Source organism: Haliaeetus leucocephalus, unplaced genomic scaffold (assembly GCF_000737465.1).
Source record: "Haliaeetus leucocephalus isolate CR32 unplaced genomic scaffold, Haliaeetus_leucocephalus-4.0 Scaffold656, whole genome shotgun sequence".
NCBI classification, from domain to species: Eukaryota; Metazoa; Chordata; class Aves; order Accipitriformes; family Accipitridae; genus Haliaeetus; species Haliaeetus leucocephalus.
Window position 1 is genome coordinate 19,638,818 of NW_010973092.1, and position 25,325 is coordinate 19,664,142.

The 25,325-nt window shown below is 40.7% G+C and overlaps 1 protein-coding gene across 1 annotated transcript in view; it reads left to right on the plus strand.

The window, feature by feature from the left end:
• The first annotated feature begins 8,640 nt into the window (after positions 1-8,640).
• CTNNA1 (catenin (cadherin-associated protein), alpha 1, 102kDa) overlaps positions 8,641-25,325 on the plus strand; it is a 102,889-nt gene continuing 86,204 nt past the window's right edge. The window contains exons 1-6 of the mRNA XM_010579160.1: positions 8,641-8,745; positions 11,002-11,197; positions 17,993-18,159; positions 18,955-19,074; positions 21,123-21,389; positions 24,639-24,842. Of these exons, the coding sequence (XP_010577462.1) occupies positions 8,641-8,745; positions 11,002-11,197; positions 17,993-18,159; positions 18,955-19,074; positions 21,123-21,389; positions 24,639-24,842 (1,059 nt within the window). The remainder of the gene's footprint in view (positions 8,746-11,001; positions 11,198-17,992; positions 18,160-18,954; positions 19,075-21,122; positions 21,390-24,638; positions 24,843-25,325) is intronic.

The following is a 25,325-nucleotide window of genomic DNA, read 5'->3' on the forward strand; positions in this document are numbered from 1 at the left end:
TATGGTATTTGGTCTCTGTTAATACAACACTGTCCATTTCCTCCATGTTTAAGCAAATTGTCTCATCAAACCTCTAATTATAGGAGTCTTGCGTTTTTCAAAATGTGTCAGCTGAAACAACTCCAGTGTTTGTACACTTCTGACTGTTTTAAAATTGTTAATCAAGGTCTAGATTTAGACGATGTGGCCAGCTAAAAGCACTGAAGGGTATTGCATAACAACGTATCAATTTAGGAATGAAAATGCGGTTTGAGTGGGGTCAGATTCTGGTTATTTCTGACACTCTAGTTTAAACGGCACTTTTTATTGCAGATTGAGTGCTGAAGAAGATCAGAAAAAAAATACCCAGGTTTTCTTTTCCTTTTATTGCCAGCCATCAGTGGTTTTCTGCAAGCTAAGCAAGAATTAATTTTGCAGTACTGGCAAATTCTTGTGCCAACTGATAAAGTAGGCTAATTTATAACAAACTTTTTTCTTATTTGAGGAATACTTGTGGCAAAAATTAATTTGTTAAAAGGCTGCCCCTTCTTGCATTCATTGCTAACTTAAGGTTGGTAATTGAAACCTGTGCTAGGGTAGTTTGGGATTCAAAGAGCTGTGCTCTGTAGCTGCAGCCTAGTTGTTATATCTTCACTGACTGTGTATCCCTAGGATCTGAAATGCATACTGTGGTTCTGAGAGTGGCAATAAGCTGTTCTTCCATTCTTTCTTAATGATTTTAGGGAAGCTTCACACAATTTTCTGCCTCAAGGGTGGGAAGAGACACTGTGAGGTTAGAAGGGCTCTCAGTAGCTGAATCAAAGTGGTCCAGCAGATGTACAAGTCTCACCTGGGCTCTGATATCCCCTCTCCAGGCTGAGTCCCTTTGTTATGTTTGAAAGCACTAACCATTAAGCGGTAGGCTTAAATGTGAGAAATGTGGCTGTGAGAGGGCTGGGGTTTGGGAGTCTGAAGTTATCTTTGCTGCTAGTGTCAGTTTGTGAAAGATGATGTTTGCTTAAAATGCAGGTGTGTTGCCTTTGCACATGGCCAGAGTGTTGCAGTCCTGATGCAAAGAGCAGACAGCTAAAGTACAGCAGTTGCAAATCCAGTGATTATTTGTTCTGATTTTTGGAAGTTCTCTTTCGTGATGTTAGTATTGTAGATCTTCAGCATAAAATGCACCAACATTATTGTGAAGACAGAATGAGTGGTTTATTATTAATAGTAATAGCTTGCTGCTCATGACGTGTCTTTTCCCTTTCCCAAATATGAAGTTTTGCAGCTAGAATGTTAAGATTAATCTTAGTTATATAGGAGGTTCTCTTTTTTAGAAAAAAGTATGTGTGTCTTCTAAAGTAGTGTCTTGATACCCTATCAGTTTTCTTTATGTAGTTGGAATCCTGCTTGAGTTTTGGAAACTGAAAACTGTGCAGAAATAAATTGGATGCTTGTTGGGACATAGCAGGATATCCATCTGGACAGTTAAATGGGTATGAGCTTGAGTTTGGTTCTTGCATTCTTTTAGGATGTCATCCATGAGCTGGAGCCTTTGTGTGACATAAATAAGTCACTAATTGCCTGTGCTTGCTGTGATTTGGCTTGCCGCATCTCCTTTCTAACTCCTTTGAGGCAAAACAGTCCTGGCAAAAATAAAATGATTAGAGCCTAACACTTAACGTAACTGAAGGCAAGAGGCTGTTGTTACCACTGACATCTCCAAAAAACAGTTTATTTGTAGTTGTGAAACCACTGCTGTGGCCTCAGGAACACCACGGTGAAGCTGCTTGCAGAGCATGCCTTCCATCCTCTTAATGATAGCTAGACCAAAATGAAGGCATGAAAACCTGTAGTTACAGAGTGCATTACTGATTTTGGAATAAAAATAAGTTACTTGAATCCACAGTACTGTAGCAATTGGGAAGCTGTTAGGAGATAGCACATACTGCTTTGGACAATGTGTTGCATTTTGATCTGGTGATATGCCCCATGCCTGCTTTCATGTGATGGTGCATTGTATAGAGTGGGCTGTGCTTCCAGAGGGGAAAAGGTGACAGGTTCTCTATGGCACGCTGCTGGCTTCAGTAACAAGGCAACAGGCAGGAAGTAACACCCATGTAGAAGAGAAAACAGTTATAAACTTCATTGATTTTTTTTTTTTTTTTTGTAGGGACACCAGATTAGGTTGCATCTCTTAACTCAGTAGCAAGGTCTAAAGATTTGCTAAACAAATGAAGTAGAGAAGCATTTGTTGTTACTGGCTGTGTAAGGCTTTTTGATAAGCATTTCAGATGCCTCTCTATAGGCCTTCTCCACAAGAACAGCAGAGAAAAACGTATGAAAACAGATTATGAGAGCTGGATCTGGAATGGTACTGGTGAGAAATAGGCTTATCTGAACCTGAATGTCATCTTTTTACTTAGCTGGTTACTACGGTCTGGAAAAAAAATGTGTGGCAAAGTTGAATATACTCAAATGACAGAAATGTTTTGATAATCAAAGAATATAGTCTATGCAACATCTGTGTATTAATATTTAAGATTATGAAATTCTAATAGTAAGGATTTCTAAGGAGGTAGTATCTTCGTGGCGTTTATGGTGGAGGAGAAGATTTGGTAGCTGAGCAGATGAAATTTAAGTTTGAAGGCTATGTTAGAAGAGGATGACTATCTGTTTTTAGTTGTGTGTACTTGATGTTAAATAAAACCAGCTTAAATCAACCCCACTTAAGTCCTCCTTGAAAAGCGCCATGTATACCAAACAACCTTGACTAGCTAGCTATCCAGCTGTTGAGAGGAGTATTGCTTTATTTGTGGAATGGGGCAGATAAATTCATTTGGAGACTGTGAAGCGAAAGAATGAAACTTTTTTGTTTCTGAATACTCTTAGTTATATGGAAAACAGTTTTGAACTGTTAGTGAGGCATGATGAAGCCCCTGCATGTGAGCTGGCTTTAATATGAAGTGTGCCTTAACCTTTTTGAAACCAAAAAATGTTCAGAAGATTTGTGTTAATACGCTTCCCTGCAGATCTTTATCTGCTGTCTTGTCTTCTACCTTCACCAGGGGTAAAGGATCCCTGCTGGTTATCAGATGGGTTAGGTATTTAGGTAACAAACCAGACAAAACCAAAAGGATTCCCTTGGGAACAGGGAAGCTGGTTTATTTTCTGACTGGAAGATGAAGCTGGGTCATTGTGTTGTGAATCCCACCACATTCCATGCTCATGACTTGGGCGATAGAATAAGGGCTATTCTCATTACCTTGCACAGAATATCCAAAGACAGTCTGGAAGCATGGTGGAGGACAGGATGATCATTCAAAATGACTGTGACTACTTAAGGAAATATGAGAGAAAGAAATAAGCTGCAAAATAACGCAATCAAGTACATATTACCATGCCTGCACACAATCAGCTGCACAAAATGGGGAACAACTAGGTGGGTAGCAGAAAGGGCGTTAAAATGGAGAATGTTCTCCCAGGTATAAAATGTTCTTGTACTGTCCTCTTTTGTTAGTTTTTTTGGATAGCATAATGCTTGAATTCAGCATGTGGTCTATTGTGCTTAGCCCAGGTTAGCCCCCCGCTGCTGTGCTAGTGAGACCACTGTTTGAATACCGTCTTCCCTAGGAAAAAAAAAACAAAAGAGAATGGTGAGTATAGTTAAAAGCTTTTAGAAAGCAGCCGGTCAGGATAGTTAAAATTTGAAGACTGATAGAAGATGGCATATAAAAAACTCTTCAGGTAGCACAAGGTGGTGGGACTTAAGTTGCAGCACAGGAGATGGGCAGTTAGATTTTTCCGCTGTGTAACCAAGAGATTTGCTCTGGTCTAGAGGTTGGGAGGCTGCAGCATCTCCTGGTACAGAGCAGGTTGAATGTACTAGCCCAGTAGTGCCTGAGATACAGCTAGTATTGCCTTCGGGTGCATGTGGGCATGCAACCTGGAAAAACAGGACCGTAAGCCCTAGGCCTTTCCATCATTCTGTTGGTGTGCAGAGCTCACTGTTGAAATAGTGCTCTTTCATGGGCTTTTTGGAAAGCCTTGAGTGCCTTCAGGACACTTCTGCAAAGAAGCCACAGAGCTGCATTCCTATGGTTGCCAAAGTCTAGAAATTATTTGCATGCCAGTGTTCTGGAAGTAGGTATCTGAAGTTATTCTGAAAACCTTGAATTACCAGTTTTTGAAAACACTGTGACCTTTAGTTGTGGCTTTTGCAAAGAGCACCACTGTAGGTTTATCACCTTCAGTGTGTTCATGGCAGGCCAGCTCATTTAACGTGGGATGTGGATGCAGCCCCAGCAGTTTAATACATCCTTCTGCTCGGGTCTGTGCCCTCACCTCTCCTGAGCAGGGCTGGGATGTGCCCTGGGGTGCAGAGCTCATCCCAGTGCTGCTGCAGTCCCATCCACTTCCCTCTGCAGTGCCACCTCCTCCTTCAGGACAGTAAGCTGGCAAGGTAATTCTTACAGTTACCGGCTTACTCTGAGACCGTTTTAGCTCCCTGAAGTGGCTCACTGCATCAGGTGTGTGCCAGTGTGGGTGCCTGTTTGAGGCAGATTTGTGGCAGGGAAAGGAGCAGTAGGACTGCTGCAGCATTTGCTTGAAGTAGTGTGGAAGTGCTTGAAGCAGAATGGAAACCTCTTAAGCTTTAGCTGTTGATGAGATCTTGATTCCTTCTAGAAAGCAGGGGCAAGTTGTCCTGGGATGGCTCTGCTTGCAGACCTGCTTGGCTGGAACTCTGAAAGTGGCTTCTTTAAACGCCTGTTCTTCCCCCACCCTCACATCCTTGCAAGTGCACTAAACCCCAGCAAGATATAATTGCATTACCTTTGAACCATCTACTATGATAATGAGCACCATCATGACCAGTAGAATAACCTGAAGGGTTTACAGTTAAAGTGCTGGACTGTGACCATGGTTTAACGTTGGGGCTTCATGTGTCTGAACATTAGATGTGTTGGGAGGGCATTTGTGCTCTCTGCAGTGGCTCTGCTTGATGCTCTGTTTTCAACGGCACCTGGTTCAACTCAGCTGTGACATCCAGCTTTGCCCTCTGTTTCCACTTGAATGCCTTTGCCAATGGTGCCAGCTAACATAGCCATCTCCTCTTGCCATTGCCAGTTCCATTCGCAGCAGTATCTGTGGTGGCATGGTGAACCAGATGGGGATCTCTGCCCACCCTGTAAAAATGGATTTCTTTCCCTCCAGCCAAATCAGTTCTTCCCCGTCTGGTTAATCGCTCAGCCGTAGGGAAAGCTGTGCCAGTACAGAGGGGGTGTGATGTGAAGACGGGAATGAGTTCCTAGAGGGGTGTGGGAGGATGAACATTGGTTTTTAAGCAGCTTTCCTGCTGCTTATGAAACTGCAGGCTAGGCAACCACAACTTCTTGTGCAGTGGTGTCTTTCTATATATTCCACTTGAGATTCAGCATTGCTCACTCTCTTCCGCTGTGTGGTCTGTGCTGCTTTGTCCTTGAAATTCCTGCTTCGAGTGCATACGCTGCTGTAATGTCCTGTGTGTGGTAGATCTGTGCTGTGGAAAACCTGTTTCCATATCAGCTGGGTCATCCTAGCTGTCTGGAACAAGTGCTATGCTGGCCTGTGGTTGGGCCCCTCTTCCAGAGGATGCCCTCTTTCTTTATGAAATGTTACAGTTATTGCAATCATCGTGGGAATTGTGCGCTCTGGAAGAGCCAACAATTAAACACTCTGCTACAATATCATCTGACTTGGTTTACTACCTGTTACTGTATTTGAATTCAGTGATGCAAGAGCTTGAGCAGTCACAGGAATAAGACGGTTTCCAGAGAACTAGAGCATTCTCATGGTGGGAGTGCAGCCCTGCTTTAACATGGCCCTGGCAGTTGTCCCTTTATCCCCTAAACCCATCCCATTCACACATGTATTTAAGCTATAGCCTGTTCCTGTATTCTTCACAAGTATTTAATTGTACACTGCAGTAAATACATTTATTCAAATGATATCCAAGTCATTGCTGCCAAACGGTGTATTTGATATCAAGCTATGCTTTTTAGATAAATTTCAATAACGTTCATACTAAGTGGTTTTATAGACCATTACTTTGGGCCAATTCGTGAACTATCATACTAACGTGTTTTCAGATGAATTACCTTCATTATCCTACTAACACAATTAATGTATCTTCTCATGGTTACCTCATCCCGCACTTTGTTTCTGCAAGAGGCATAACAGCATTAAATATATAGAAACAGCTTTTACCTAGAAACCTAGTGGGCTTTCCAGAGCACTGGGTATGTTTTTCAGAAACCATAAAGGCTTTCAGCATATTTTTCTTGGCTTCTTATGTAGGAAGCATTCACACTGAGCTAATCAGGAGGGAATAAAACAGTGAAATTCCTTGTTGAAGGTAGGATGTACCTGGGGCAGGGGGTGAAGGGCTTTTCACAGCTTGCCCTGTGCCAGCGTCTGCGCCTCTGGGCCATGGTGCAAGCCAGCACAAAGCTGGACCCACAAAAAGGAAAAAAGGGGGTGATAGGAAGAGAAGGCTAGTTAGTGAGTTCACAGGACTTTCTGATAAGTGTCAGAGGTAGGTTGAGGAAGAGGAGGTGGCCATCCTCCACCCTCCTGCAGCAGTAGGGAGGTGGCAGCTCACCAGGTGTCTCTGGAGTTGCAGCCTGGCGTGCCTTCTGCTGCGGGAGCTGGGACCCTTCATCTGCACTTCCAAGCTTTTTGATTTAAAAGTCAGAAATGTTATTTGTATGCTAGCATGCATCAGCCTCTTTTTAGTTTTTTGGATGGGGTGTGTTGTGTTTGGGTGTGTTTTTTTGTTTGTTTGTTTTTAAAGCTTTCAGCTTTTTAAGTTTTCTTTCTCTACAGCAGTGTGGGCACTTGCAGCATGAGAGTAAGTGGAAAGCTTAATGCAGGTTAGGTGAATATTCCTGCTTTGCACCTTGCAAAGTTGTACTTCAGTGTATGACAGAGTATAGGCTTTTCAGGGTAAAGATGTGTTTTCAGTAGTGCAGCGAGTACTTAATCTATTATATTGTGTCTGTGGTGCAAGAGAGCCTATGTCATGTCTCGGGATCAGCCTGCCATGAAGGTGCTGTTGACTGAAGCTGGGTGATCCTAAGCCCTGACTTCTTTTACGCCCTCTCAGGCTGAGTTTCTCAAGTGCCTGAGAGATTTTTTTCTTCAGTGGGAAACAAGCAGCACGTCTGTGCCTTTTCTGCATGTTTAACTATCAGTGTAAAACGGTTGGTTGTTGGTATGTATTGTAAACATTGTTGGTTACCAAAATTGTTGCCTTGCCTCCTGCTTCTTAAAAATAATGGGATGTTGTGCTCGTGTGGCAGCTTGGGGACATCTGGTGCTGTCAGAGCAATCTGTCTGCTGAGATGCTATGCAGACAATGCCTTGTCCAGAGTAAGATTTAAAAATATCAACTAATAAGCTTTTAAAGCAAATTCATCAGTAGGTGCTTAGGAAGAGGGGTGGCAGGAGACTTTGGAAATGTATTTCTCTTCCTGACTTTTTAAAAAATACAAGGTTACAAATGTGGGTTTAGTCTAATCTTGACTTTTGAGGGCAACCCCTGTAAATACTTTAAATTCATTTTTTTTCTGAAATTATGGTTCTGGTTATTCCTTTGTTGTGCTGCACAGCATCACAGTGTTAATCTAGTGATCTGTTGTAGGTTTGGTGGTTTTTGGTGGGGTTTTTTTTGTGTGTGGGTTTTTTTTTTTTAGACTACTGGTTTCAGAAGCAGAGCTATTTTAGTGGTTCTACTAAACTTTTCCCATAATCATATTTGCTGTTGCATTGGGATGTTGATATAAAACTAACGGGAAGGAACGGCTCAGTGACAGCTTTTAACAGATCTTTTCATGCAAATCTGCTTTTCTCTCCTATGTAAATGTTAAGGGGAAGCATAGTAGATACATATGCTGTTAAATATGAACCAACTGGATTTTCTGGCTTTATAAGGCTTATATTCACTATTTTACCTTTGTACTTCCAAAAGGTGAGTTGGATGAACAGGTAGATTAAATGAGTTGAGTTTAGAACCTGGCTCCTGGTTTAACGAAGCATTTGGGATAGTGACTCATGGTGGAGCTGAGGAAACTGGTGGCTTCCTGGTGCTGTTGAAGTCAAGGTGTTCCCTTTTGCTCCCCCAAGACCTTGGGCTGTGTCTCAAAGCTGGTCTGGGAGCACAGGACAGCCAGCCCTGGGGAGAGGCAGCAGAAATAGGAAAGGAGTTATTTACTTAGCCTCCAGCTTCATGGTAAAGTGCCCCCATTACCTGTGAGGTCCATTTTCATTGCTTGGGGACCACTGATGACAAGACAGGTAATGTTTGGTTTGCTCATTGCTCTGATAAAATATTGTGGCTTTTGGATAGGTCTTGGTGTGCTTTTTGTTTGGTTGGTTTTGGTTTTGTTTTTATTTTCTAACCAAAACATCCAGGTAATGTCTGTATATTGTTGTCATAAGCAATTTTTTGAACTGTCATCAGTTGAACCAAAACTGATATTTCTGGAGACAGTATAACCTTAACTTAGACCGAATGGCTATGTTGTGTGTTTAATAGCCTCTGTTTTAATTTATTTTTAAAATACATTCCAACAGCACTAATTAAAAAAAAAAAAGTATTCATATAGCTCTTTTCTTCTTCTAGAAATGACTGCTGTTACTGCAGGCAATGTTAACTTCAAATGGGACCCCAAAAGCTTGGAGATAAGAACACTGGCAGTTGAAAGACTACTTGAGCCTCTTGTTACACAGGTAGGAAAAAAAAAGGGGGTGGGGGGGCAAAACCTTCATAAGGATGATTACCTGTTTTGATGTATTATTTAAATTAAGTAACTTCCAAAGCTTAAATTCCAGAAGTAAAGACACTACAAAACTAAAGATGAAAAAAGCGTACAAGTAATTTCTTTCTTCAGTTTGATTGTAACAGTTATTGGGCAAGAGTCTAGAAAGACTGTTTTTTCAGCACCTGATAAGACACAGTATTTCAATTAGAAGTGCAGAAATGCATGTGAGTAATGTTCCGTTGCTGCTGTGCTGTTTCTTGCCTGTATTTTGGGTGGTATGCTGCTTATTTGTTGAGTCTTTAAAAGCTGGGCTATGTCTCATTTAGAAACTGGTATTCAGGAATGACAAAAGCCCCTTGCAACAAAGCCATTAGTGCTTGCCAGAAGTAGGGTCTCCATAAGTTGTTTTTTTTTTTTCAGATTACCTGTGTTTAGGGTTGCCTTTGGCAGGAAGCTCAGGTAAATGGTGAAATGTATGGTGGGGGATGTTTGCAACCTGTCTAGAACAGCCTTGTGTTGTAAATAGATTACTGACCCCTCTTAACAGAATTCCACCCAAGAAGTACGCTTTTATGACATTTGCTACTGTTTCAGTATATTTTTTACAAGATATGTATGCTTTCCTTTAATTTATGCCTATGCTTTATGCTGGATTTGTGAATCAAAGCTTATTTCTGCATGGTGTATATTGCCCAATGAAATGCACAGAAGAATATAGGAGAGCTAGAGTAAGTTTTGTAAATGTAAGCTATGTGTATTGGGCATTTTGAAGATTCTTGGAAGAGGCTTTCTAGGAGGTCTAGAAGAGAAGATGCACTGGAGACAGTTAACTCATTTTCTTTAGCATTGTTTTCCTGAAATAAGAAATTTTTAAAAAGGCAGTATGAACTGAATGCAACTCCTGCTAAGCACAAACTGCAATGGTCAAGTTCTGTTTCCAGTATTAACATCCCTTTAATTGCGAAGCTGCTGTCCATACTTGCCATTTGTTCCCTCCAGATATTCAGATGGGCAGTTGGGTGATCTACTACATAGCTTTTTAGCTGGAGTTACTGATAGAGTTTTTCCTTAAGAGAAATTGTCCTAATTTAGCAAACTTGTTTATAGGACCTTTTTGTCTGAGTTCAGTGTCTGTAACTTATTCCTTAAGTAGCACAATAGGCCATACTGGCAATCACAAATTTTGTGCATTATGTGACTGGCAAAATACAGAGAGGAAAGTACAGTAAGTTGCATTATTGCAACTTGTTCTTTATTTGTAGTACATGATGAACTTAGACTACCCAATACAAATGCTCCCCATAAACCAACAGCGATGTTCCCAACTGATGGGTTCCCCTCTCTGATTCAACCTACTGAGAAGATGGATCCAGCTCTGAGGACCTTTATGTCAGCAGTCCTTGGGTTTTCCAGAGTAGTAATATTTTTTTAGTGTTGTAACTTAATATCCCTCTGAAGTAGCTTTGTATGCCTTTTCCTAGACTTAACAAAAAGGGGGGCGGGGGGGAGGCAAATGGAAAAGTGTGCGTGGATTTTGTGACATCTAGCTGTGTTTGATTGAAGGGCATGGATCCTGATCCTGTGTTCCTAGCAGTCATCTGGCCGCTGGTGACCAGCTCCTAGCAGGGTTTCAGTCTAAAACATAAAACTTGGAAATATTTGTTGATCGCAGGAGGATTCTAAGAGTTCAGTTTTGGTTGTTTTGGGGAAATAATCAGCTCTAGGAAGTCCTTTGCTCTGTATTTAGTCCATTGGCTGTAATACTGTTTTGGACTCAAAAGATACTGTGTTGCTAGATTTCTGTAGATGATGGCTTCAACCTTGTTTGAGGTCTTTTATGCCTGGAGAGCTATCCCAAACTAGTTAATCCCAACTTGGGTTCTTTTTATGTGGTGTTAAATAGCTCTGGCCTGTTACTGATATTGCAGTTTATCAAAAATACAAATAGAACTCAATTCTTAAAATTTTCAGGTCTGCTGCTGATAAGAAAAATCTCTAAGCAGTTTAGCTGAATTTCTAATGCTCATCTAAGGAATCGAGAAGCATGGTAATGTTTAGAGATGTGAAAAACACTTATCTGTGAGTTTAACCTTTGGAGCTGGCAATAGTGCAGGTATTAGTGATAGGCTGTCTAGAAAAAAATACACATGGCATTGCTGTCAAATTGATAAACTTCTAATTTGTTTCATGTTTTTTGTTTTTTCCCTTCCATATTTGTCTTTAGGTAACAACACTGGTTAACACTAGCAACAAGGGCCCCTCTAATAAAAAGCGAGGGCGTTCTAAAAAAGCCCATGTTTTGGCTGCATCAGTTGAACAAGCAACAGAGAATTTCCTGGAGAAAGGAGACAAAATTGCGAAAGAGAGCCAGTTCCTTAAAGAGGAGCTGGTAGCGGCTGTGGAAGATGTTCGTAAGCAAGGTAAGAGCATGCATCTGTGTTTTTTCAGAGTAAGTAGAAATGTTCCTGTTTCCCTTTTGCTGTTATTTCTAATGACTCAGTGCCTCTCCACTTGCATAGATTGTCAGCTTGTCTTGCTGGCTTCCTTGAGGAATAGCATGAACTGGGCAGATCTGGAAATTGGATGTCCCAAGTAGAGATTGGGAAGAGAAGCAGAAGGGCTGATTCTTTGAAGAGCATTTAAAACTCAGTTTATGCTAAAAAGTCAACTTCCCATCCTGCCTATAAATGTTATGGAAGTACGTCTCAAATATGTCAATAACTTCTTCAGTATTTGAATGTATACAAAACAGCATTGTAGGAGGAAGAGCTGAGTGTTGACTTGACAGAGCCAAGTGTCTCAAATATGCAAAATGTAAACAGCAACAAACAGAATGCGAGGACCTTGATTAAATATTCCAGGCTTCCTCCCCCACAACTAGTGTTGATTTTTATAATTTTCTTTTTTACTTTCTTGGAGAAGGCCTGCAAGAAAAGCCTATGGAGCTGGCTTACTCTAAAATATGCACTAGTAAATATGTTGCTCATAAATCATTTATCATTCTTCCAGTCATGAGCCTTTTCTATGCTTCGGTGAAACCCAGTCAACTGGTATTAACGGTGACGGCTGCTGCTGCAAAAAAAGGAAAACTCATTAGCATTAATTACTTGTTTGTACCAGAAGTTGCACGGTGATGAAATATTAGTTGAAAATGGTTCGAAGTTCTGGACGAGCGTGGTTGACAAACCAAAGAAAGATCAACATAAGAAGGCTGTAATATAAGGGGCTAATTGAGTTGGCTTAATTTAATAACAACAAACAACAGCAAAAGAGACCCCTTTGTCTTGAAGCCTTTAATTCTTGGTGCTTGCTTGATTGCTGCTCAGAATTGAGAGTCAAAGCTCATCTGTGCGTACCTTCAAATGACTCTTAGTGATATTAGTGAGCAAGGGAGCTGTACTCAGTCCTCAGGATTGGGAAGTTCCGTTAGCTGAATTTGTAGTTGCATATTACAGTGAGAAGCTGGTAGGAAGGAGAAACTGATAAACAAACCTTCAGGATGACCCTATCACTTGTTTTTTGGCCCCTGCTTGATTTTGAGACTACACGTAGACTTGATGCCAAAACCTCCCTGCTCTGTTGATCTTTGACAGAGGAGGTGGTGTTCATAGCTGCGAGGTGCTGGAATGAAGTGACTTCCCACCTTAACGTTGTTTCACTTCTTCCCTTTTCACTGTTTGCAGCTTGCATGAAATCTGGTGCATAGAGAGGATAGCTGTATCTGTTTTCTGAAGCTGGATGGATGATGATTAGACTTGAGTGATTTGCCTGAATACGTCTTGTGCCCACCACCGTTTGTGGGAATGCAGTCACAGCAGGGCTGGGCTGCTGGGGCAGCATGACTACGGATAAAAGCCTGTGCCCCATCATGGTGCCAGTGTTCAGTCAGGTTTAGCAGAGCGGCTCTTCATAAGGAAATTAAAAAACAAACAAACCTTTGAGGAAATTAGAAGCAAATGGTGAAAAATGAGATACAACAGAGGGAAGGTTTATTGTTGCCAATGCCCAAGGGGAGGATTGCAGTTCTCAGTAGTGCTAGTAACAGGGAAGAGATACAAACTCTCAATGTACATGTTTATATACAGTCCATGCACTTCAGAAGTGTTTCCAGCATTGTGGTAGACCAGTTGAATTCATGAACTGGGGAAACAAGGGAAGTGTAATACAAAGCCTGTGTGTGTGCTTGGCAAAACTTCCAGGTGTTGGTGCCTTTATCTGCCTTTTGCAATGGGTGGCAAAAGTGGAGAGGAGAATCTGGGTGTCTTGGTCAGCAGCAGGGTGATCATAAACCGGCAGCATCTGCGTGTCTGACGGCAGCAGTAGGATTATAGATGTATAGCACAATTGATCTTCAGCAGAAGACAGGAAAATAGAATTAATAATGCCTCTATTTAGAGTAGGGAGCGATTTAGTTACCATAATAAAAAAAGATGAATGAATGTAGACAGAGGTTATGAAGATGATTAGGACAATAGATAACTTGTCTCATCAGAGAAAATTAAAATTTTTTTTTTTAGCCTAGCAAGAAGAAGATTGAGAGGGTACATGATTTTAGTGAGTACGCTTGTTCATAAAGTCCCATTTGTTGGGGGTAAAAACAAAGAAGTGAAAAGAGCTATTTAGAATGAATGATAGTATGGCTACATACTAAATCAATATAAGTGGATCTTCAAAGTCTTCCTGATTTTTACAATGGAAGAATAAATTACAACTTGCTTTAAATATTAAACAAGTTCATGAAATATCCTAAAGTAAGATTCCTGGCCCTTTAAAGCTTTGGACTTTTGACTTCTTTAAAGTACTGAAACTTCTTAAAATAAAATTTTGAACAGAATAGTGAAGACAGAGAATCAAAGTGTTTTTCAGAATAGATCCTGCTGTGGTTATAGAAAAGACTTAGGACTGGGAAAATATCTCATGTGAATGTCTTGGGTTTCAGCATTCTTACAGCATTTGCTATGCTAATTTCAGCTACTGGAGTTTTGCTGGGTAATAGAGGGGGCAATATTGGTCTTGCCCAGTCTTACTCCGCCCACTCTAGGCTCTTTGGGGCTTTACCTTCTTTTGAAGCAGCGAAGATTGTGTGTGGAAATGGTCAGCTCTTCTGGTGCTGTTGGGAGGTGTTTTGGAACTGAACCAGTTTCTTACCCAGGTACTTGGCACTGAGACAAGATGCAAACTGTGGGTTCAGGAAGGAAATTTCTTTTGGGTCAGGTTGACCAGGCTCTTCCTGTTTTCTTGGAGTATGGGTGAGCATAGTTCACTGCCTCTATATATCTGTATGCTAGTGCGAGGAGCCAGGGTATTAGCTATGCTCTTGCTGTTGTGTTTTTTCCTATGGTAATTTTGCATAAAAGGCCAAAAATTAAAGCTTAAAATGGAAAAGCTTAAGCCTGTGCACAGGGCTTAGGTAAGAGAATGGATGAATGGTCTTGTGAATCCTGTGGACTTTGATGGTGTTTCATGGTTGCAAATGCAGGGCAGCGAACCTACTGATTCAGTGTGGTGTCTTTCTGCCCTGTGTTTCTGCACAAAGCTTTCTCCAAAACTGAACAGTGAGGCAGATTATGAAAGGGTAAAATGTTTTTTCAACTGTACTTCACACAAAATGCATGGCTTAAGGATTTCCAAGGAACAGGAGGCCAGTTGTGGAATAACTTGAAGTTAAACATTGAATTCTTCTTGGAAAACTCAACTTTAAAATTCTGTTGTGACCAGTTAGCTTAATTTCTTGGAAGTGTGCAAAGTGTTCTCAGTTGTTTTCCTGCAATAAAAATGTTTTAGGAGTGTACCACTTGTATTGGAAGTAATCCTCCAGCCAAGGACTTGAGATGTTTGAAAGGCCATAACCTAAGGGAGCTCTGAGACAGTTCTTGGCAAACTGTAGGAGGAGTGATGTAGGCAGTATGTGGATTTAACTGAAGACAAGATTAAGGAATTGAACCATTTGTTGCCATAAGTGTCAACTCCCATGTTGATATGGCAAAAGGAGATACAGGGCCTTGTCCTTTATAGTGGAGAGCAAGGACAGTCTGTTGTGACACTCATGGTGGACATTGAAGATGGCATTAGTGTTAAGATAAGACTTCAGCATCCAGAGTAGTAGAGTCTTTAAACTCTGATTTCATGCTTGCCTATAAGGCAAGCATGAGGGGAATAGGCAACCTCTAAGGAACTGTGATAGGGTGTTACAAGAAGGTAGAGGTATGGCCTGATGGCACTCTGTATTTCTAATACTGCAGGCAAAGCAGCCTGGAGATGGGCTTTGAACTGGAAGGTGCTGAAGGGTATGAGGTGATGTGTGGGCATGAGTTTCTAGCTTGGAAAAAAAGCATCAGTGCCTGTGTGTGTCCTGGGTCTTCCTTGCCTTGCCTGTCTTTTCTGCCACTTTCCTGTTCCGTCAGTGTTCGTATAAAGAAAGCCCTCTCTGTCATGGTCATCATGTACCGTGCTGCTGAGGAGGATTAATAGTGCTGTCTGAAAGTGCTGTCAGACCCTGTGGGCATGGTGGGAATGAGACTAGAAAATGGTAATTTTCTTTTGATGGACTAAAATCTTACTATTTCTGAAATGGGTTTTGTTCCATTAGATTTAATTGAATTCTTAGTGCTTTATTGACAAGATCATAGTAATGGCTACCATTGCCTCTTCTTTTCTTGACTCTGTTTTATTATCTTTCCCTTGTAATATCTAGTGAAAATCTAAGGTTGTATTGGAGAAACAGATTACTCATATAAGAATTTGTACCAGCTGTATAATCTGAGTCTCATAGTCTGACTCTTCTGCAGTGTATTTCTTTTAACTCTTGAAACCCTGCTTTCAAACTTGCTGTGTTACCTCTGGCTCAAATTTGAAAATGAGAGGATTATGCTGGATCCAGTTTGAACTGCTAATGTGCACACATAATGCAGTAACTGCATACTTAGGCCAGGGTGGAGTTCCCTCTTACCCTTTGAATCTAGCTAAAATAACTACCCCATGTTGCTTTTCTTTGTAAGAAAAGTCTGAAAGCCAGCTTTCTTTAATTTGCAGAAAAAAATATGTATGCAACAATTTTAAATATAATTTTCCTTTAATTCTGGGAAGCTGGTTGTCTTTTGACACCCTGACAAGCTGTTTGAAACTCACTAAATCTTTTAAAGTCTCTGGTTCAAATAAAAAGGAATAGCATTTTATTTCAGGACTGGCTTGTAAGTTTGCAATCTAAGAGATGGGTAGAGGATAATTTTGGGTTAGCAGTTTCTGAGGTTCAGATGAAGCAAGTGGCACCTCTCTAAGTTGTTTTAAATAGGAAATAAATGAAAACAATGTTCCTTTCTTTTGGGAGTTGGAAATGTGGGAATTTTACATATAGGTAAATAAGGGCGGAAATATTTGTAGTGAATTTTGGTTCTGGCATATATCTTTAAATCCTGAGATTATTAATAGATGTGATGGTGACATTAATTTCACTATTATTAGCATCTTCTAGAAGGAATAAAAAAAGGGTTATGTCAGCTATGTAGGGATTTTATAATCTTATGGCTGGTTGCAGTTTTTCAGCACTGGAGATGCATTGTCTTTCACCCATCTGGAAATCTGAGGCTTTTAACACTTGTTAAAATAATGAGTTGTGTTCCTCAAAAAGTTGGGTAAGGGATAGCTTTAGATTGATATTTATAGCTGGTCTGTACTTGGACAGAAGCTTTTTTCATATGTCACTGTACTGAAGTAGCATATTTTTTATCTTAAAACGTTGTATGCCACTCTTCATTGTATTATTTAAGATGATGGAAGGGTGTTACATAGGAGGGAGCATTTGAACAAAATTGAGTGTCTTGATGTAGTTGCTTGGACAGGCTGGCAGCTGTGTTTGGGTTGTATTTGGCTGTGAAGGTGTAGAGTGCTTGGGTGCTAGAAACTATTGCAGGGCAAGATATTAATTGCTTAATGGTAAGTGTGTGGATGGTTAATCCCAGGCTTTCCAGTTGTAGGTATTTTTGAGTAGTTAAAATAGGAGCTAAAAAAAAAAAAAAGTTGTTAAAATAAAATTGAAGCACTTCACATACTGGGGATACACTGCACTGAGTGCCTAGCTGTGGGAGCAGGCAAGCCGTTGGCAGGATGATGCCACTGCATTGCCACCCCGTTTGGTAGTGGGCTTGAATGGAGTCACTGTCACCTGTCACTTTCACCTGTGAAGCACTATTTGAGGTTCTTTTCTTCTTATCTGAGATGTGCTATTTTTGTTTTAATATTTGGCCATACGGACACTTTTTCATACAGGTTTGGGAAGCCTCTGACACAACACTTAGTTATTCGCCTGCTTTCTGGTCATCTCTAGCTGCCTGCAAATCTTTGGCCTTGAGTACCTAGCGTTTTCTAAACTAAATCCTAGCTGTTCGCCAAATGTTTCTGAAATGCAAAGAGATCCAAGAATAATAATCTGGATTCCAAAACTTGCTGCCATGTAGGAACTGTGGTACTGGAAGAAAAATGCTGCCCCAGAAAGTGGGGGGAGAAATCCAAAATTTACTCCTCTGACTACATGTAGACATTACTTTTATGCTTTCTGAATGCCTTCTGGAGGAATTTCTCTAGCTGTGTAAAGTGGCCTTTGCTTTTCATAGTTAACCAATTTGCATTGTTACCATCTGAAACCTAAATTCTTTCCTCCTGCACCAGATGCAGACCCACAGGCTATGAAATGTTGAAGCGTTTTACTAAGCGGTGCCTTGCTTTGAATGCAAACCAGGGCATATCCAGCCAGGTCATCGCTCAGAGTTGTTTACAGTCCCATGAGCTGTGGCATTTGCTTGCGTGTTTACAGTACTTTCTGCTGCTTTCTGCTTAACTCCTACACACACACAAATCAAAGCTTTTGCTTAAGCTTTGAAAGCATTGTAGTTTGTGAAATAACTGCAATCCTGCATGTAATAGTGAAGACAGGCTGAATTTGCCTCTCCGGAGGATTCTGGCTTGTTAAAACACCTGCACAATTAGAAATAAGAATCAAAGCGTTATTTCTCATCCCTTCCTGCCTGCACAAGCCCCTCTACGGTGATACCATGTGGTAACCACACTTAGAGGTAGCTACACACAGTCTTAATTGCTGGCTGTGTTCAAGCAAATGCATTTTGTTTTCAAGACTTAGATTGGCTTGCCCAGGAATCCTTATAGCCCCTTAAGAAATGCTGTGTGGTGTGAAAGTCAGACTGTCTTGTCCCCTTGTGCAGGTGACTTGATGAAGAGTGCTTCGGGGGAGTTTGCAGATGACCCTTGCTCCTCTGTGAAACGAGGGAACATGGTCCGAGCAGCACGTGCCCTCCTCTCTGCTGTTACTCGACTGCTGATTTTGGCTGATATGGCAGATGTCTACAAGCTGCTTGTTCAACTTAAAGTAGTAAGTGTAGTTCTTTGCTGTGATTCACTTTGCTGTGCCTGGCACCCTAGGTGTGATCTGTCAGGTGGCTTTGTTTCATGCATGCGTGCTGACCCTGGTGTGTGCGCTGTCAGCGGCTCGCTTCTGGAGCAGGGAGGTTTTTAGTGGTTTTCCTCTGAGCAAAACATGTGTAATGCATGTTTGTCACTTGTTTTTACAGTCATTGTCAGTAGATTTTGACATTGTGTTGCACTTTATTCTGTACTTTTAGTATTGAAACAAAATGCACTGTGGTCTGCAACTGCAGGTGATAACCAGCTTTTTTCATCTTGAAGAAATAATTTGGCTTTCTTATAACTAGTACTCCCTTGTAGCTGCTAGGGATGAGTAGCTTTGGTAGACTAAATAAAATTGATATGGCATATTTGAGGAGGCCTTTTCTTCCCATGAGCAAGAGGGTGGGTGGGTGATTTGTACAGAATTTGAAATTAAATGAGATTTGATACTGGGCCTGCTTTTGTGGCAGGGCTTTGAGGACTCTCTTTGTGCCCTTTGGCCACTGCCGCAGCTCTGCCAAGGCCCTGGGCTCCTTCATACTCTTTCAAATGCGTGTACTTGGCTGTCTCTGGTAGCTGGTGACTATGAAGTAGTAGCTAACCCTTGAGTGCTATTAGCTTTTGAAGTATCTCTCTCCAACAAAGAAAAGGGGGCAAATGAAGATTGCTTTCTCTGTCTGCTATGAAGTACATTCTGAATTACTTCCTGAACTGTGGACTTGTATTACTTGGAAAAATATGTGCATATATGTTCTTTTAGGTGGAAGAAGGTATCTTGAAGCTAAGAAATGCTGGCACGGAGCAGGATTTGGGTATCCAATACAAAGCCCTCAAACCAGAAGTGGACAAACTTAACATAATGGCAGCCAAAAGACAACAGGTATAGTGATGGCAGCTCTTTCTTCCGTATGTTATTTCTTCTTTTTCTTTTTCAAAATAAGAAACTAAGGCAGCCTCGCTGCTCTTGGACAGTACCTAATACTGCTAATACTTTTTTGTTACTTTTTTTAACTTTATTGCTGAGTACTTTCTGTTGCACTCTGCCATGTTTAGGAAATTTGAGCTTGCCTAGTAAGCAGAAAGTCTGCTCAGCTGTAGTGTACTGCTTCTGACAGAATTTCTTCTAGTAGTAAACATTTGTTTATGTTAATGCTTTAGTACCTTAATTAAATGCTGCTTCCCAAGGCTTGCACTTCCCACTTTGAAGCAATGCAGGTGTGGATAAGGAAAGAGAACTGAGATGTGAGTAGGTGCCTGGTGCACTCACCACTAGACCACACTGCCTTTGTGGTTTGCACAGACAAACCGAACATGTCCATTTAAAGAGGGAGGAAAAGTCATGGCTGGGCACAGAATTACAACTCTTTCCAAGAAAGTGAGTGGCAGTGCTGGTTAGTCTTGCACAGAAATGCCCATTTGAGAAGGAGTTTAAAATCATGTTTGTTATGTGTATGTTCTGTGTTTGGATAGCTTGTGCTTAAGCTTAAATTGTGTGTAAAGTGTGTTTTGTTCAATAGCACTGTTGTGACTCGTGTAGGTAAGTTTTCAAAAGAAAGCAGAGATGTGGGCAGTCCCATTTATCAGAAATAGCATAATTCTTGTAGAGCTTTTTTTGTTTGTTCCACTGATACATACAAACCAAAATTGCTTATGCACCTCTGACCCTGCTTGGTTTTTTTGCACAGATTCATCTTTGAAAATAAACTGGGTACAGTCTAAAATGGATTGCCAGTTGGTTATGTATCTAAAATCTGATTGCAGTAAATGGGAGTAGGGTTGTGATGGCAATGCAATAAATGTTCTTAAACTGCTTTGTGATGGATTGTTCCACACTATGGGAGGTGGTTGTACTAAATCTGTGAATCTGTACGCCTGCTTGGAGTGCCCTCCCTGCTTAGTGTGTATCTTATAAAGGTCACATATTACCCATTCATTTTGAAGAGTCTGTCAGGTTTTTTTTTTTTCCTTTTCTCAGTAAGGCAGTCCTCCTCATTTTCATCACCTCTTTGTTAGATTTAAGAGGTAACTTCAAAATTATGATAATCTAATAACTGTGTTTGTTCTTCCTTTTATAAACTTACTGCTTGTGCTGGACTCAGAAGCTTTATCTAATCATAGTGCTTCTATTCCAAAGCGGAGGTGATGGTGCTTTAGAGAATTGCAGCAGTGAGCGTTTGGGAAAAGACATATGGACTTGCTTGCTAATCTTAAATTAGTGGTAATTACAGTCATTGGATTAATCTCGTCTCATTGGAGATGAACAAGAAGTTGAATGAGATGATATAGTTGTTCTTCTGAAATTAAGTACCTGAGTTGAGGAGAGTAAACTCCATCTTCTAGGTGTGACTAAAGAAAACATTCTGGTTGTGAGTCTTGAAGTTTAAATTAAAGAAGATCTTGCTTCTCATGTGCAAGTGCAAGACAGGATTGTAGGGGAAGCCTCTTGTTTGTTTCATAGTTAAAAATTAGCTTGGTTCTTAAGTTATCTAAAAATGTAAGGTATTCTGTTTTGAGGATTTAGTTTTCTTTATGACTTTTTTTTTAGATGTAATGCAAACTGGATGGAGTGGGGAGAAAAATGTGTGCTCGCAACTTCTGTGTCCTCCTGATTTATAGGTGTTACTGGCTTTCAAAATATTAGTCCTCTACTGTGGAGAGGAGCAAAAATCCAACCTTAGATTTTGAATTGTGGAGTTGTGAATTGCCCTACAGTATTTCTTTCTTTTGTCTTCATGAAGCTGTTGTGTTTTGAAATTAGTTGAGCCCTTAAGAGTAGGGATACTCAATCAGAAGATAGTTAGATTTGAGCATACTAGGCAAAGAACGTGTCTGTCTTTTGAAGATGCAGGGAGACAGTGTATGCATGTTAAATGTGGGGAATGTTCTCAAATGCTGCTTTTTTTTTCTCCCCTTTAATTTTCCTAATAGGAATTGAAAGATGTGGGTCACCGCGATCAAATGGCAGCAGCCAGAGGAATTCTGCAGAAGAACGTTCCCATTCTTTATACAGCATCCCAGGCCTGTCTGCAGCACCCTGATGTAGCTGCTTACAAAGCTAACAGGGACTTGATCTACAAACAGCTTCAGCAGGCGGTCACAGGCATCTCAAACGCAGCTCAAGCAACTGCATCAGATGACGCTGCCCAGCAGCAGGGTGGAGGTGGAGAGCTGGCTTATGCTCTGAACAACTTTGATGTAAGTTTTGAACCCTTTGTGTGAAAGAAGTAGTAACTCCAACTCTTGTATTTGTTCACCTCATTTACTAGCAACAGCTTGCTTTTATTTATATTGCCTGAAAGATCATTTTCTACTGAAATAGAGCAAGTCCCAGATAAAGTAAGCTTTTATTTTTAAAAAAGTCTTTTTCCAAACTAGGATTCATGGAAATATAGAAAGTTATATATGTGGTTCTTGGTGATTGAAGGCTGTCAAGTTAAACTAGCTCTGAAATAGCAGTTAGCCTACTGCTACATTAGATGTAAGGCCTTGGTTTATTTGAAATTGATTATTTCATAATATATATATGTAATGTATTCTTGTAGGTGACAGAAATTACTTATTAAAAGTGAATAATGTATTTGGAATTGCCCAAACTACCTATTGAGAGGAACATGAAGTGGGAAGTTTAATATGATCTTTGGTTGGGAATGAAGTCATTTCACACTGATGTGTTGTACTGATCTGTCATATTCTTTATCTTGCATTCAGTAAGTTACTGAGGATAGCCATGCATTTTTACTGAGAACACTTTCTTTTTGAAGCCAGTATTCTGTGTCTACCACTGATTCAGCCTCTGAATTTTAAACACCTTGGCACTAACTTACCTCTAAAACTTTATTTAATATTGCAAAGCCATCACTCAAAGGTGTTTAACTCTTGGTTTTGCCAGATATTGCTCACCTTCTCCTTTTTGCTCTTGCCACTCTTGTTCCTCCCCTACGTTACTTTCTCTGCCATGTTTCTTTTACCAGGATAAAGTACTGTTTGAGTTTTCCCTGTGTCTGGTGTGAAGCCTTTCTTTGTGATCTCTTGGGTAACAAGAGAATGTTGTGGTTGTCTTGATCTTTGACTGTGATTTCAGTTTTAATTCTGCTTTTCTTAAATTCTATCAGTTGTATGTTCAGCTATGTAAGTCTTAAGAGTGTGCCTCAGGTTAGCACCCAAGGGTTTGCAGGTTTGAGCAGGTATCTGTGGGAGGGGAAGGCAGGTCCTCTAACAGCACACGATGTTAGGGACTGACTTGGGTATGTAGAACTGAAGAGGCGATTCAGTTCAGGTTCATGGATTGGCTAATCTAGCTCAAACCATTTAATGCAGTTTTTGATACATGGCCATATTTTACTATATGAACTTTCTAATATATGGCCGGAGACTTTTTTTGAGTGTTGCGGTTCACATGGAGCTTTTGAGCTTTTAGTTCCACTTTGTGAGGCTCTCTAATAGCAGCAGGGCTTGTTCAGCAGGCCAGCTTCAATGTGCGTTGTGTGCAATAGCTTTGTCATCTCATTCCTGCCAAAGGAGACTGACAAAACAAATGTGTTCAGGTTCTTGGCAGATGTTATCCCTGCACTTCATTTCCTGCTAATGTTTAAGTATTATTGTGCTCTTGCAATAGAGGCTTTGCATGCACATGCCCCCAAATACTCCAGTGTTTTTACTGTGATGGTAAAAATATTAAATGGCTACCAGAAGATAACAAGATAATCATTATGTCTGGTTTTGATGGTGCAGTTCTGGAGTTGTAGCATACTACTGTATTATCCATACGGCTAACAGTTTCAGGAACAGTGAGGAGCGTGTTGGAGAATGTGTGTCATGTTCTAATCCTCTGCAAAGGTTGTGTGGTTACTCCATAGGGAGATGAAATGTGCTGGCTGGCGGGAGAAGTAGTGGTTGTGACGTTGCTGTTGAAGTTAGCTGGCGTACAAAGTGATTGCAAAAACTCCCGTTTTAAAAAATGTTGGGGCTTCTTTTATAAAGAGTTAGCAACATCCTTCCCTCCTGCCCCTGTAGTGGAAGAAAACCCGCCCAAATCCTAAACAAACCACCAAATCTTGAAATGGCCAAATAATTTTTCATTAATAAATTGCAAACCTGTTTAAATAAATCACCTGAAAGTACTCACAAGGTGATAAATACTTGTACTGGTTTTGGCTGGGATAGAGTTAATTTTCTTCATAGTAGCTGGTATGGGGCTGTGTTTTGGATTTGTGCTGGAAACAGTGTTGATAACACAGGGATGTTTTTGTTACTGCTGAGCAGTGCTTACACAGAGTCAAGGCCTTTTCTGCTTCTCACCCCACCCCACCAGGGGGTAGGCTGGGGGGGGCACAAGAAGTTGGGAGGGGACACAGCTGGGACAGCTGACCCCCACTGACCCAAGGGATATTCCATGCCATATGATGTCATGCTCAGCATGTAAAGCTGGGGGGAGAAGAAAAAAGGGGGGGGGATGTTCGGAGTCATGGCATTTGTCTCCCCAAGTAACCATTACACGTGCTTTCCTGGAGATGGCTGAACACCTGCCTGCCCATGGGAAGTGGTGAATGAATTCCTTGTTTAGCTTTGCTCGTGTGCACGGCTTTTGCTTTACCTATTAAACTGTCTTTATCTCAGCCCACGAGGTTTCTTACTTTTATTCTTCTGACTCTCTCCCTCATCCCACCAGGGGGGAGTGAGCGAGTGGCTGTGTGGGGCTTAGTTGCCAGCCGGGGTTAAACCAGGACAATACAACACTGCTTCTTCCTGGTGAACTTCTATGTTTGGTGATATTGGCCCCTTGAAAAGCAGATACATCAGTACTGCTGTTTCAGCCTTAAGTTTCTCAGTATGAGCTGTGCTTACTAATACTCTGTCAAGAGAAACCTGTGATCATTTTCTGCCATGAAGAAATTGATTTCTGTGCTGTTTGAAACATTTGTGTTGATGTTTCACTTCGAGAACTTCTGAGAATACTGTTGTATTTACCTGCATAATGGTGAAGAGAAGAAAGACTGGATAAACTAGGACAACAGAGCACTATATATAGGGCTAATTTTGGATGTTTGTTTTCCTTGGTTTTTTTGTTCATGATGGGATAATTATATCTGACAAGTTAACTAGTGAAGGCATGTCCGGATTGACATCTAGTTAAGACGAGTTCTGTACTTTGAACCATATTTGTGCTGGCACGTTTGATTTTTGCCATTCATTTGGCTTCCTGTGGCCAAGTTTTGTTTAGCTGTCAAAGCAGCACAAGAAATGACTAGCAATGTAATCTGCTGGGGAGCCTTTTAGTAATTTTACAAAACTACTCATGAAAATCAACCTCGGTGCCAAAATTGTGTGGTGTTTGCCTTTTATGCCTGATCAGGGGTTTGCTGTAGATGTTGGTTGTGTTGATGACTTAACAGTAACTTACTGCTTGGTCTGATTACTAATTTCTAAAAACCTTTATTTTACTAGAAACAAATTATTGTGGATCCATCGACCTTCAGTGAAGAACGTTTTAGGCCTTCCCTGGAAGAACGCCTGGAGAGCATCATTAGTGGAGCAGCCCTGATGGCTGATTCATCCTGCACACGTGATGACCGACGGGAACGTATAGTTGCCGAGTGTAATGCAGTGCGACAGGCCTTGCAGGATCTACTTTCAGAATACATGGGGAATGTGAGTATCTTCTGTTCTGTTTGTTTAGTTTGTGTGGTTTTTAACTCCATGTGATTATCTAAAATGTGGAATCAAAGCTGTGTGTCTTCAAGTTGGCTTGTTTTGTTCCCGAACAGAATTTGAACAGTAACCAGTAGTCCTGAAATGTTTGTCAGGAGGCAGGATAAAACATAAATCATGAATGATACTTATCTTAAAATTGATCTCTAGTCTTCCAAGCAAAGAAGACACTATTTATTATTATCATCATAAAGTGTTAACCCTTTGGCACTGTTTTTATGACTGTTAATATTGGTTTGTGGAGAAATTCAATAGAACTAGTCTGTTTTTCTGCCTTGGCTTACATAAGGTAACTTGACTTATGGAAAAAGTAGTACTTCTTCACTTCTGTTAAAGCTTGGAATGTTTAACTGTGTCATCTTTTCAGCTAAAGGCATAGATTCTCAGAATCAAGTTAATTACTGTTGCTGCTCAGTTTGAGTA